This window comes from Mustela lutreola, chromosome 9 (assembly GCF_030435805.1).
Source record: "Mustela lutreola isolate mMusLut2 chromosome 9, mMusLut2.pri, whole genome shotgun sequence".
Taxonomy (NCBI): Eukaryota; Metazoa; Chordata; class Mammalia; order Carnivora; family Mustelidae; genus Mustela; species Mustela lutreola.
The window spans coordinates 14,694,287-14,709,518 of record NC_081298.1 but is presented as its reverse complement, the minus strand read 5'-3'; the positions used below and the strand labels follow the sequence as shown (position 1 = coordinate 14,709,518).

Sequence of the window (15,232 nt, the reverse complement as noted above, 5' to 3'; positions counted from 1 at the left end):
CTAGGGATCTCCTGATATCTCTGTTTTTCTGTGTTTCTTTGTGTCGGTGTCTTTCTTTTTCTGTGGGCCTCTCATGATCTCTGTGTCTCTTTCTCCCTTTCCCAACCTTCCTTCTTATCCTTCTCCCCTTTCTCTTTGGGTAGTTCCTATTCTTCAACTAAGGCTGAAGAGTAAATGTGTTGCCATAGAGTGGGGTATGGGGGAGGAACAGCCCATCTACAGAGTTTTCAGAGTGTTTGTCAAGGTCCTATTGTTTGAGAGTGGTGGAGAATGTCAGCAGAGCCTGTAGGGAATGTTTGCCATCTCATGTAAACTCCTTGTTGTTTGAGGAAGCACTGTACAGTGGAGAGACCTGCCTGAGAGACTACACCCCAGTACAGGTCCATAGGCATTAGAGTTGCTGGCTTCTAATGGGACTGGTGAAGGGGCTCTGGAGAGAGTTCTGGAGTACTTGGCAGCTTTCCTATAGGGAATCTGCAGTGCCAGTGAGTCCATCACCCTTGACAGAAGGAGAGATACTCTTCAAAGTGCAAATGTCATCTGTAGGGTCCCCATTTCTTTCCTTAACTATAGTTTGCACTTTGGGGCCAAGCTTTGTTCTCCATTTGTCTTATAAATGGGCAAAAGCCAGACAAAGCCAGCCTAATCATCAATGAGTGACTGTATGGTCACAAAATTTAGGATTACCAACAGAGCCCTCTATGGGAATCTGTGGTGTGGGTCTCAGCCTATTGACAGTGGTATTCTCTTCTAAGAAGGCCTGAGATGTCCTTGGAACATATTTACTCAAAGTGATGCCCCCAGACATTCCCCTCAGAGACATCCCCCTACCACCACTGGGTCAGTGTTGTGGTTGCACTGGTCTTTGTGGTTCTTATTATGATCACAGGGCTCACCTCTGCCAAACCATTAGGGAACTTAAGAAAAGATTTGCTCACAAGCCCTGGAGGGAGCATGGGAAGGCAGAGAGCCACATAAAAAAGGCTGTGGACAGAGAGAGGGGGAGAAAGTGCATACTTTGGGGCTCTCCCTTTATTTGGGTCCAAGTGTAGAATGTCTAAGGTTTCATGAGTTCACTTTCTATTGGTGAATTTAAAAGTGGGAATTAGGGTGTAGGAAGGGAGAAGCAGGGTCACTCCAGTGATTAGTTATCTGGGTTGCTCGAGGCCTTTCTAAAAGGAGAACTTCATTGGTGAGGGCAGCTGTTTCCTTATCCTAATTGCGTTGTTAGTGTCTGTGTTATATAGCAGGGAGTGTATCTATTTGAGATGGATGTGTTTGAAATGGATGCCTCAGCACTCAAAAGCTTAATGTCAATGTCAGGCATTTACATTGCAGTGAAAAAGTTGAATATCAGGTATTTACATTACAAATTCCCACCCCACCAGTCAGGAGCCAGGTGAACCCCATAATGGGACCAGGGAATACATTTCTAATAAACAACCAAGAAGTCATGAGTGGTGCTTTTCCACTTATTCTGTGTCCTTCCCAAACTCAGTCCAGGAGAGAACACAAAGCTGATCCGTGGGTGGAAGGACTCTGAGGGTGCAAGTCCCATTTCCTCATCATACATATGGGGTCATAAGGCCCAGAAGAGTGCAGATGCTGACTCAATGTCACCAAGTGAGTGAGTGTTAAAGATAAAGGTAAAAGAGAATGGAGTGTCAGTATACTTGTCAGAGGTCACTATGGAATATTGTGATATTAGTATGGTTATAATATCTTACTATGGAGTTGAAGGTAGCGAGGAACAGTGCATAAAAGGAGATGAAGGTGATGTCTATAGTCTATATATAGACATATATAGTGTCTATATATGTCTAAAGATCCCCCAGAGTCTATAAATGCCCAAATGGTTCCCAGGGCCCACCAATAAGACTGAATTCTTCTCTTAGTTTTCTTGAGTGTAAATGAAAACTCAGAATTTCTGGTTCTTCTATCTCTTCTGTCTTGCCTAATTTCCAGCCTCACCCTTGGATCTCACTTTCCAAGCAAGTGAGATGAAATTTATGCCTTTGGGGCCTAGGATAAATGGCATTTTTGGCCCTTTGCTCACCCAATTTCTTTTTCTTTTAATTTAATCTTATTTTTTCAGTGTTTCAAGATTCATTGTTTATGCACCACACCCAGTGCTCCATGCAATATGTGCCTTCCATAATACTCACCACCAGGCTCACCTAACCCCCTACCTCCGTCCCCTCCAGAATGCTGCTTATTTCTCAGAGCACACTCCCTCATGGTTTGTCTCCCCCTCTGATTTCCCCCAATTCACTTTTCCTTTCCTTCTCCTACTATCCTCCATGTTACTCCTTATGCTCCACAAGTAAGTGAAACCATATGATAATTAACTCTCCCTGCTTGACTTATTTCACTTAGCCTAATCTCCAGGCCTGTCCATGTTGATAAAAAAGTTAGGTATTCATCATTTCTGATGGAGGCTTAATATTCCGTTGTATATATGGACCATATCTTCTTCATCCATTCATCCGTTGAAGGGCATCTTGGTTCTTTCCACAGTTTGGCAACTGTGGCCATTGTGCTATGAACATTGGGGTACATATGGCCTTTCTTTTCATTACATCTGTATCTTTGGGGTAAATACCCAGTAGTACAATTGCAGGGTCATAGGGTAGCTCTATTTTTAATTTCTTCAGGAATCTCCACATGGTTTCCAACATGGCTGCACCACATTTGCATTCCCACCAACAGTGTAAGAGGGTTCCCCTTTCTCCACATCCTCTCCAACACTCATTTAGACACATGAAAAAATATTCATCGTCATTAGCTATCAGGGAGATTCAAATCAAAACCACACTGATACCACCTTACACCAGTTAGAATGGCTAACATTAACAAGACGGTGAATAATCCTTTAAATAGGGGCATCTGGGTGGCTCAGTGGGTTAGGCCTCTGCCTTCGGCTCGGGTCATGGTCTCAGGGTCCCGGGATCGAGCCCCACATCGGGGTCTCTGCTCAGCAGGGAGCCTGCTTCCATTCCTCTCTCTCTGCCTGCCTCTCTGCCTACTTGTGATCTCTGTCTGTCAAATAAATAAATAAAATCTTAAAAAAAAATCCTTTAAATACACCAATTGAAGCCTGTTGGTTAGTATTTTAGTGAGTCTTTTGGCATCCAAGTTCATCAGGAATACTGGTCTAGAATTCTCCTTTTTGATGGGATCTTTGTCTGGTTTTGGGAAGCGGTAGTGTTCATCGAACAAGTCTGGAACTTTTCCTTCCATTTCTTTTTTTTTTTTTTTTTTAACAGTGTAGTACTGTAAATATATTTTCTTTATGGTTCTCTCTCTCTTTTTTTTAAATTAATTTCTTTTCAGCATAACAGAATTCATCGTTTATGCACTACACCCAGTGCTCCATGCCATATGTGCCCTCCATAATACCCACCACCCGGCTCCCCCAACCTCCCACCTCCCACCCCTTTAAACCCCTCAGATTGTTTTTTAGAGTCCATAGCCTCTCGTGGTTCATCTCCCCTTCCAATTTCCCCTCATATCCCTTCTCCTCTCCATTTCCCCCATGTCCTCCTTATTATTTGTGATGCTCCACAAATAAGTGAAACCATATGATAATTGACTCTCTCTGCTTGACTTATTTCATTCAGCATAATCTCTTCCAGCCCAGCCCATGTTGCTACAAAAGTTGGGTATTCATCCTTTCTGATGGAGGCATAATTCTCCATAGTGTATATGGACCACATCTTCCTTATCCATTTGTCTGTTGAAGAGCAACTTGGTTCTTTCCACAGTTTGGTGACTGTGGCCATTGCTGCCATTGGTCATGACTTAAGTTGAAGGCAGAAGCTTAGCTGATTGAGCTACCCAGGTGCCACTGGGAGGTTTTTGATTACTGCTTCAATTTCTTTGTTGGGTGTTGGTCTGTTCAGACTATCTATTTCTTTCTGTTTCAGTTTTGGTTGTTATAAGTTTCCAGGAATGCATCCATTTCTTCCAGATTGCCTAATTTGTTGGCATGTAGTTGCCAAAGTATGTTCTTAAATTTGTCTGTATTTCTTTGCTGTTGGTTATGATCTCTCCCCTTTCATTCCTAGTTTATTAATTTGGGCTCTCTCTCTCTCTCTCTTTCTCGGATATATGTAGCTAGAGGTTTATTGATCTTATTAATTCTTTCAATGAACCAGCTCCTAGTTTTGTTGATCTGTTTACTGTTCTTCTGGTTTCCATTACATTGGTTTCTGCTCTAATCTTTATTATTTCTCTTCTCCTGCTTGGTTTAGGCTTTATTTGCTGTTCTCTTTTCAACTGTTAGGTATAAATTTAGCTTGTGTATTTGAGATTTTTGTACTTTTTTGAGATAGGCTTGTATTGCAATGTACTTCCCTCTTTGGACCACCTTTGCTGTATCCCAAAGGCTTTGAACAGATGTGTTTTCATTCTCATCAATTCTGTTTGACCCATTCATTCTTCCGTAGGATGATCTTTCACCTCCAAGTGTTTAAGTTCCTTCCAAAGTTCCTTTTGTGATTGAGTTCAAGTTTCAAAGCACTGTGGTCTGAAAATATGCAGGGAATAACCCCAACATTTTGGTGTTGGTTGAGCCCTGATTCGTGACCCAGAATGTGATCTGTTTTGGAGAAAGTTCCACATGCACTCAAGAAGAACGAGTATTCTTTTCTTTTAGGATGGAATGTTCTGTGTATATCTGTGAAGTCCATCTGGTCCAGTGTGTCATTCAAAACCCTTGTTTCTTTGTTGATCTTCTGTTTAGATGATCTGCCTATTGCTGTGAGTGGGGTGTTCAAGTCCCCACCTACCAATGTATGTTATTATCATCAATGTGTTTCTTTTCTTTGGTAATTAATTGGTTTATATAATTGGTTGCTCCCATGTTGGGAGCATAAATGTTTACAATTGGTAGGTCTTCTTCTTGGATAGATCCTTTAAGTATGATATAGTATCCCTTTTCACCCCTTACTACAGTCTTTGGTTTAAAAATCTAATTTGTCTGATATGAGGATTGTTACCCCAGCTTTCTTTTGAGGTCCATTACATGGAAAGCTGTTCTCCACTCCCTCACTTTCAGTCTGGAGGTGTCTTTTAGTCTAAAATGAGTCTCTTGTAGACAACATATGGATTGGGCTTCCTTTTTTATGCAATCTGATACTCTGTGTTTTTTGACTGTACTATTTAGCTCATTTACATTCAGAGCAACTGTTAAAAGATATGAATTTAGTGCATTGTATTGCCCCTAAAGTCCCTGTTTCTTTGATTGTCTCTATTTCTTTCTGGTCTATCTCACTCTTTGGCTCTCTCTTCTCTTTCAAGTTCCCATTTAATATATGTTGCAGTGCTGGCTTGGTGGTCGCATATTCTTTCTGTTTCTGTCTGTTCTGGAAGCTCTTTTTCTCTCCTTCCATTCTGAAAGACAGCCTTGCTGGATAAAGTATTCATGGCTACATGTACCCTGAATATATCATGCCATCCCTTTCTGGCATGCCAGGTTTCTTTTTTTTTTTTTTTTTTTTATATATATATTTTTATACTTTTTTTATTTTTTATAAACATATATTTTTATCCCCAGGGGTACAGGTCTGTGAATCACCAGGTTTACACACTTCACAGCACTCACCAAATCACATGCCCTCCCCAATGTCCATAATCCCAACCCCTTCTCCCAAACCCCCTCCCCCCAGCAACCCTCAGTTTGTTTTGTGAGATTAAGAGTCACTTATGGTTTGTCTCCCTCCCAATCCCATCTTGTTTCATTTATTCTTCTTCTACCCACTTAAGCCTCCATGTTGCATCACCACTTCCTCATATCAGGGAGATCATATGATAGTTGTCTTTCTCTGCTTGACTTATTTCGCTAAGCATGATACGCTCTAGTTCCATCCATGTTGTTGCAAATGGCAAGATTTCATTTCTTTTGATGGCTGCATAGTATTCCATTGTGTATATATACCACATCTTCTTGATCCATTCATCTGTTGATGGACATCTAGGTTCTTTCCATAGTTTGGCTATTGTGGACATTGCTGCTATAAACATTCGGGTGCATGTGTCCCTTTGGATCACTACATTTGTATCTTTAGGGTAAATACCCAATAGTGCAATTGCTGGGTCATAGGGCATGCCAGGTTTCTGTGGCTAGGTCTGATGTTGGTCTAATGTTCCTTCCTCCATAGGTTAGGAGCTCCTTGTTTTGAGTCTTTGTCTCTGAATTTTGCAAGTCTTACTATTATATGTCAGGGTGTTGATGTATTTTCATTGATTTGGGAAGAGTTCTCTCTACTTCTTGGACATGAATACTTGTTTCCTTCCCCAGATTAGAGATGTCCTCAGCTATGAGATATACTTTCTGCCCCCCCGCCCCTTCACCCTCAGGCACCACAATAATTCTGGCCTTGGTACATTTCATGGCATCACTGCTTTCTTAAAACTTCTTTTTATAGGCTATTAGTTGTTTTACTCTCTTTTCCTCAACTTCCTTTCTTTCCATCCACTTGTCTTCTAGATCACTTACTCTCTTTTCTGCCTCAATCACGCTAGCCCATTAGAGCACCCAGTTTAGTCTGTGGCTCAGTTACAGCACTTTAAAATTTGGCCTGATTAGGTACCATTTGTGCACTACTAGATTCTCTGGTGAGACGTCAACTTTAAAATAAGGAACCAGACAAGGATAGATGTCATTGCTTTTATTTTCAACATAATTTCAGAGGCTCTAGATATAAAAAGGTGAGGAAACTAAGTCACAAAATTGGAATAAAGCAGAGTCAAACTTTTCCATCATTTTCAGATGATAAGATTATATATACAATCAAAGTAACCCCAGTAAATAGTGTTATATTTCATAAGTCAATTTGGGAAAGCAGTTGGATAGAAGATAAAATTGATAGTTTTTATTATCCTACTCATAATTAATTACATCAATGATAATATTTTCCACTTACTATTCATTCTTGAGGTTCCAGGCACTTCAGTCCACAATGTGAACAGCACTTCTGTGACACTGGGCAATCATAATCCTGAAGACACTTGGGTCTATCAATCTTGGAACACACCATGGGCTTGTGCGGGCAGAAACCTGGTTTGACTTTATGGGATAAAATAAGACATTTGAACTTGAAATACTTGATCATAGTTTGGGGAAACTTGGAAAACTCTAAACAGGAGTTTCTTCTGACTAAACCTCTTACCCTTCCCCCTAGAATAAAAATAGAGTGCAGAAGGCTAAAGTGTCAACTTCCAGTGGCCAATAATTTGAGGTTTATGAAAAAGGCTTGCCATCTCTGACATAGACAATCTGATAGGATTCCTGCTGCCCCCCAGAGAAGTAATGGATTTGGGTTATCTAATCCCAAATTACCAGAGGTAGAAGGAGTATTAGAGAGCACCCAGAACTTCTTTGTTTTATATGTTGCAGAACTTGAGGTTAGTGTAGGGGCAAGTGAGTAGTGTATGGCCATAGAGAAAACAAGTGGAAGTGTTGAAGTCAGTTGAAAGGCCTTGGTTTCCTTTCACTATACCATGCTGTATGCAGCACCAAACACTAAGAATCCCTCAGACAAGACCATACTATCTCAATATTAAGTAAGGAAATGAACACTAGTCTCAGAGGCTACAGAGTTCACTTCTGTCCCAATAGCAGTTTGCTACCCATCTTTTCCCTAGCATACCTTACAAGATGTGAATATGCACTTCATGTGAAGTTCTGTGTAGACAAAGGGTTTATTAGGAATGTACCTAATGGTTATCTTTTTTTGTTTGTTTGAGTAAGTGGATATTGTCACCTGTCAATCAGTGAAGAATGAGACTCAGAATAAATAAGTTCTCATGGGGAAAAAATAGGGAGTGATACTATGCATGGTTGGCTTTGAAGACTAGCATAATAGTTTCCTGAAATTAAGATGACAACATGAGAGCAGTGATAGGTCATTAAAGAAAGAAAAATTCCCTAGAGATATCTAAGTTCAACCAAAGGGGCATCCTTATTCAATGGAACAACAAAGCATCCTTAGCATATGCCCTAGAGATGTTGGGAGGTATATCCCTAGTTCTCACCTGTCCAGGCCTTGGTACAAACAAAGCCACACATGGATTCACAACATTTGGTAGTTTTGGGGCAATCGAAGTCACTCTTACATGAAGCTGGACACTCCATACGGTCCTTGAAAGGGAAGAGTGGGCACTGTCCATTCTTGGCTAAAACAAGAGTAGATGTGAGTTCTCTCAAACCCCACCCCTTCTCACACTCTTCAAACACCTTTCCCTCCCTTTAAAATTAGTATCTCTTTCTGTGACTTGGTTCACTCTCCTGTGACTACCTCTGGTAGGCTATGGCAGAATGGAATGCCTCAGCTTCTCATGGATTGTAGGAGAAATATAGTTAGGGTTGCTCTTTGAAGCTCCAGGTGAGAAGAGAGCTACCTGGATTGGTGCGGCAGCTGAAGACATAGTAAGTCATGTTCAGATTATGGATCTATTTTTAAGGTATATCTAAAATGATTTCCTAACTCCATCAGTGTGGATTGAGAATGTTGATGCCGATTCATCAAGGATGATTTAGAAGTTCATATCAACCAAGAGAGGGAGAGCTGTGGACAGAGCAAGTTTGAGATGGATGAGCACCTCTGTTTTAGACAAGTGAAGTGTGAGGTGTTTGTGAGATTGAGATGAAGGAGTAGAGTATGCAGTTGGAGTTTGGGAGTCAAATTCAGAATAGAGCTACAAATGTGGGTCACTAGGACATAGATGGTGTTAAAATCAATATTTTCACATTTTGTGCATGTTTCCTCGTCATTATCTGATTACAAATTCTATGAGGACAGGAAGGTTTTTTCCTTATTTTATTCCTTCTCTCCTCCTTCTTCTCTCTTCTCCTTCTTTCTCAAGTTGGATTCTGACAGAGTGTGGTGAATTTGACTCCCAGAGCTATGGTTAGGTTCTTTCTTTCTTTCTTTTAAGATTATTTATTTATTTATTTGACAGAAAGAGATCACAAGGATGCAGAGAGGCAGGCAGAGAGAGAGAGAGAGAGAGGAGGAAGCAGGCTCCCCACCCAGCAGAGAGCCCGATGTGGGACTCAATCCCAGGACCCTGAGATCATGACCCAAGCCAAAAGCAGAGGCTTAACCTACTGAGCCACCCAGGCACCCCTAGGTTCTTTCTTTCTTTTTTTTTTTTTAAGATTTTATTTATTTATTTGACAAAGAGAGGTTACAAGTAGGCAGAGAGAGAGAGGAGGAAGCAGGCTGCCTGCTGAGCAGAGAGCCCGATGCGGGACTCCATCCCACCCTGAGATCATGACCCGAGCCAAAGGCAGCGGCCCAACCCACTGAGCCACCCAGGTGCCCACCCCTAGGTTCTTTCTTAACCCAAACATAAATTTCCCCCAATCCCACCCAAGTTCATTTCCCTGGTTTCTTCTTCCTACTGCTTCTGAGAGTGAGCCAAGGTCTAATGCATAGTGCCATGATTTCTTAAAGCCTTCTACAGTGGGTCAGACCACAATAATGTCTTTGCCATTCAGGATCACTGGAATTACAGAATTAAAATTCCAGTTCTACTCCTGACCCACTGTGAATCCTTGAGCAACTAACTTTATGTATTTGACTCTGTTTCCTTGTCTGTATAATGGAAGAGATGATATACTATTCAGCCTGCTTCTTAGAATTTGACATCAAAGTTGTAATGCTGCCTTGTAAGTCACAGGGTGCTGCATTTGAACATCAATGGTTACCACCTAGGGTGCTACCATTAAGCAAGCCCACACTACTTAACAACCCCTATGTCAAATCCTTGTGTCCCGATTATACATAATCCACCAAAAACTCAAAGATGTTTTTCTGTTATTTCAGTGTTACAGAGGAGAGAACTGAAACTCAGAGAGGTGAAGAAAATTGCAATAAGTGGGAAAAGGAGGATTTTTATCTGGGTTATCTGGCACCTACCTCTGTAAGATACTATCTCCCAATATTATTGGTGCTTGTCATTATAGTAGGAATTAATCCACAGCCCTCACCTTTACTTCATCCTATTCTTCAGTTACTCTCTACTCTACTCGGACTTCATGTGATTCCAGACCTGACCTGTTTATGCTTCATTCTTGGGTGAGGACTCAGGTACTACTCAATAGATAAGTGCACTATGTCATTTTTCTGACACAACAACTCTATTAGGTAAATACTATTACTATCCCCCTTTTATAGACAAGAATACTGAAGCTAAGGGAAACAGGCAACTGACCTAAGACCACCCACTCAGGGAATGATAGAGTAGAATTGAACCAAGGCAGTTTAACCTTAAAGCCTGAGCATATACTAATCCCTCGGATTGCCGGGATATAAATCTTACCAGGTGGTGAGCAAGCCATTTGGCAGGCTGTGATGCTGAGGAAGTTGTTGGCATTCCCGAAGCAGCCTCCATAGATAAACGGTTCACAGGACTGAAGTTTAAAGTCAAAATACCAGCGATAGACACTAACGTCACACTCTCCTTCTTCTGGGGGTAGCATGCAGGGTTCTGAAGGTGGGATGCAGAGAGGGAAGAACATAAAGGGTAGGAAAAAAGAGAAGGGGTCAGGCTCTCAGCTTTTATGCAGTTCTTAGTATGACCATACAAGTCATAGAGAGAGCCACTGTAAATAAAAGCTCTAACCTAGCTCTCCTACAAATATGGAACTGATCTTTGTTCTCTAAGTCCTTGAGCTCTGGGAGGACAAGATTTGTTCAGTGACTGTATCCAAAGTGCCTAAGGCATTATTGTGGTCTGACCCATTCATTTATATATATAACAGAATTTCCTATTATGAGATACTCTTTACTTTGAGCCACCAGAAAACCTCTTTGAAAGCCAGAGTCCGAAACCAAGCCCACATCAAAGCTGACTGAGGTTTATATTTACCATGTGCCAACAATAGTCTCTTGACACTTAGTGAACATGAAACAAGTATTAATTGTGTGTGAGTGTTTGAGTGTTGGATCAAAGAAGACTGTCATCAATATTTTCCAGTTGACATCCCTCATGCCTGGACTCATTGTTTGTACTTGAGGGTTGGGAATCTGATTCAAGAACAAGAAAAGCATGAACCCTGACTTCTTGTCCTACCATCCAAGGGAATCATTCGACAAGCTCTGGATGGAGCAGGAAGTAAGACAACTCAAAAGATACCTGTGTCCTCAGCTTGGGGGCTATTACCTTGGAATGGATCCATGCACTTTTTCCCACAGGCAAATGAACAACACTTCATTTGTTTTAGGCAATCCCAATCAGTTGTGCAGAGGTCTGGAACATAAGTCTCACAGAGGACCCTTTCTCGGGTGCACACTCCTGCTTTCTCTACAAGAAAGCAACATCCAAATTCAAATTCACATCCTTTGAGAGTTTCAGTTCTCCTCCCATGGCAAAGGTGAATAGTGACATTCTATCAGCCATCTCTTCTACCTTCCATCCTCAGTAGCTCTGCTTAAATTTGGGTCTTCCTCCCACCACTCATAGTTCATTTTGATTGATCTGAATCAGGAATCTGTGCTTAGGTCAACTGAAGGGGAAGCATCTCAGATTTCATGGCAGGGAACTAGATAGGAACCAAGAGCCTTTCCTTAAGTCTAGGAGCTTCTCTCTCCTCTTGAAACTTAATATGTTATTGCCCAATTCCTTTGCCTCCAGAGTCTTAGTTGATAGGGGAAATTAATTAGTAAGAAGGGGTAGGAATACCATGGAAATAGGAGTATAGGAGTCCTGATTCCTGACTTGGGTCCCTGACTCCTTGTGAAATCAAGACCAGCCTGGGGGCACCTGGGTGGCTCAGTGGGTTAAAGTCTCTGCCTTCAGCTTGGATCATGATCCCAGGGTCTTGGGATGGAACCCCACATCAGGCTCTCTGCTCAGCAGAGAGACTGCTTCCTCCACTCTCTCTGCCTGCCTCTCTGCCTACTTGTGATCTCTGTCAAATAAATAAATAAAATCTTAAAAAAAAAAAAGACCAACCTGAGTTCCACTATATACCTACTCAGTTACCCTTAAAGGGAACAGAAATGGGCAATGGGAGGAGCAGTGTATCACACCTGGTTTGGAGCCTGACTCCAACACGACTAGGTAAGTAATCTTGGGGGGGAAAAAAGTTTTCCTCCTGAGTCCAACATTTCCCATCTATAAAATGAGAATTACAATCTCTACCTTACAACCTGCTTCTAAGAATTAAGGGGGATGATGCTTACAATGCATTCATCACAGTGCCTGCCACATGGGAAGAGCTTGGCAGATATGGGTTTTCTTCCTCCTTTTTAAGGCTTGACATCGCTTACTAATTGCTGAGCTTGTGGGAAGTAGAATTCTAAAGTTGCCTCCCCAAGTTGTCTGTCCTCTGGTTATGAATCACACTTGAATTTAGGTGGGCTATGAGGGATTTCATAGATGGAATTAGAGTCCCAAGTTAATTGACCTTAAAATATAGAAATTATCTGACTGAGCCACATCTAAGTTGTTGAGACCTTAAAAAGAAGAGTTCATAAGTGACTCTTAATCTCACAAAACAAACGAGGGTTGCTGGGGGGAGGGGGGTTGGGAGAAGGGGGTGGGATTATGGACATTGGGGAGGGTATGTGCTTTGGTGAGTGCTGTGAAGTGTGTAAACCTGGTGATTCACAGACCTGTACCCCTGGGGATAAAAACATATGTTTATAAAAAATAAAAAGTTAAAAAAAAAAAAGAAGAGTTTTCCCCCTGACTAATAGAGAAGAGGTAAGATAAATTCCACGTGTGAGAGGAACCCAACATGTTATTAGGAGCTTTGAGGACAGAAGGAACTTAGTGTCCTGGACTGAAGGTGACCTCTGGAAGCAACCTCAGTGGTACAAGTGCAAGGAAATGGAAATGATTCTGCCACAGCCAGTGAGTGTTAGTGAGAATCCTGGGTCCCAGATGAGAACTGCACTTTTCGATGCAACTCTGGATGCTGCCTGCTGAGAACCTGAGCAGAAAATCCTTCGAAACCACACCAGACTTCTGACCAGAGAAGCATGATCCTTTTGGAGACTACTGAGTCTTGGAATTATAAGGGTTCAGAATTGGAAACACCATATGGATCATCAGTATCACCCTCCTAACTTCCAGGTTTAAAAAAAATGAAGTCATATGGGAAAAATAGAGTGAATGAGGAGTGAGTCTAGGAGCTCTAATCCATAATTCACTCCAGAAGTCCTGAACAGTGGCCATTGAGACTTTTTGTACTTTCCAGCTTTATTTCTTATTCTTCATACCATGCTTCATACACTCTCCAAGGATGTCTAAGGCTAAGAAGAGTTATGGTTCCTAATTTTGAGTGTACATTGAAAACACCTGTGCATCTTTTAGAAACTACAGACCATGGCCTGAAACAGAATCTCTAGAAAGTGAAGCCTAGGGACTTCATTTTTTTTCTCTCTTTAAAATTTAAATTCAATTCACTTTAAAGTGCCTCCAGTGGAACATAGGGAGATGGAGAGGAGAAGGGAGTTGGGGAAAATTGGAGGGAGAGATGAACCATGAGAGACTGTGGACTCTGAAAAACAATCTGCGAGTTTTGGAGGATTTGGGGGGTGGGAGGTTGGGTGAGCCTGGTGATGGGTATTATGGAGGGCACGTATTACATGGAGCACTGGGTGTGGTGCATAAACAATAAATTCTGGAACACTGAAAACAAGTTTTAAAAATAAAAAAAGTTTTAAAAAGTCATAAAAGGAAAAATAAAGTGCCTCCAGTGACACCAAAGCAGGCAGTCGGGCACCATGATATACGCTGCTTAGAAATTATTGTTTTCGGTTTGGGCACAGAGAGTGTAAAGCAAATCAAATAGGGACACCTCCAAAGAGGTAAAAGGTATAGAAATCTTGGGATTATAAAGACAAATGTCCCCTCACTAGTGTAGACTCCAGTCAGTTCTCCCTTCGGCTTCTGAGGCATGTAAACCTTTTTTTTGGTTTAGCCATTGTATTCCTTGCCTACTGTCAGCTTCAGCTGTCTTTTGGAATCCTCCTCCCTCCCAGTCAGCCCTCCTCAACTACTAACTTTGTCTCCATGGATTCCTCCCTGAATGCACATACCTTGGGCATTCCTCTACAGCTACTGGGGATGCTCCCTAAAGTTCATATCTCAGCTCTCTGTTGTCATTACCTGACACACACTTCCTGCATCCATTCCCACCAAGCTAACTGTGGTTACCATGCCTCCCTCCAGAACTTTTCTCACTTCCAAGCTGAAGGCACATATCCAACCACGTGGGAACATATATCTGGGAATCTCAAGAGACCTCTATGCCCACATGTATAAATCAGACTTACAATCTCCTATGCTTTAGCAGTGACTCCTTGACTCTGCTCCCGTCTTTATATTTGGCATCAACAGACCCCCAGGCTCTCATGAGAACCCTGAGATTCACTCCTCCCTCTCTTTCACCCTAGCATCCTGTCAGTCATGGACTTGAGTCAGTTCTACCTCCTCATTTCTCTCCAAGCCCTATGGCTTTCCCTCTTTGCCACCATTTCCAGGTCAGCTCCTGACATCACCCCATCTCTCTCCTTCACTTGTGCAACCACCTCCTCACTGACTTCTGCCCTTGGGCTCCTGCCTAGTGATGACTCACCTTTAAAAAATTAAACTTGGAAAATACACATATCAGGTAAAGCTAGGGAAATAATTTGGAGTGAACAGTGAGGGAAGAATCTGAAGTTTCCAGGGTGAGTGAGTTGGGCTCGTTCTCTAAAGCCACAGAGGAAGTGACCTCATACAACACAAGTCTTTGTCTCCTTTCTGACCCTCAGTCCCAGGAAGGCCTCCTAAGGAGGGGTGGCTGCAGCTTCTCTGAACTCACCTTTGACTTTCTTGATTGGTGATGAAGTGGTCTCCTCCGAAGACAGAGAGAGAAGCAGGAGTGCTACATTCATCCAGAAGAAGGTAGAACTGTGGAGGGGAAGGTGCTTGTGTGGGATGAGAAGAGGCATGGGGATTAGGCACAAGTGAGACAGAGACTCAGACCAGGTGCTGAGAACTGTGACAATGGCCCACCACTTCTCTCAGTTCACAGATGAGGAAACCAAGATGCACAGTGCATAAGGGGTTTGTCTGAGGTCACGTGGAGAGTAGGGTAGGACTCTCAGGCCCCTTCCAGTGGCCCCACACTCTGCTACAGGACTCCACAGTGTCCCAGCAGGACATTCGCCCAGTCTTGCTCCTACATGAGAGGTCACATATAGATGATCACAGGGATTTGTCTGGAATA

The 15,232-nt window shown here is 42.1% G+C and overlaps 1 protein-coding gene across 1 annotated transcript; it reads right to left on the bottom strand.

The window, feature by feature from the left end:
• Positions 1-6,929: 6,929 nt before the first annotated feature.
• Positions 6,930-14,954, bottom strand: WFDC8 (WAP four-disulfide core domain 8). The gene is made up of 5 exons (XM_059133555.1): positions 14,825-14,954; positions 11,173-11,313; positions 10,330-10,497; positions 8,038-8,178; positions 6,930-7,069 (listed from the first exon to the last, which is right to left on the bottom strand). Exons 1-5 carry the CDS (start codon positions 14,952-14,954, stop codon positions 6,930-6,932), a joined length of 720 nt encoding a protein of 239 aa, XP_058989538.1.
• Between the last annotated feature and the right edge of the window lie 278 nt (positions 14,955-15,232).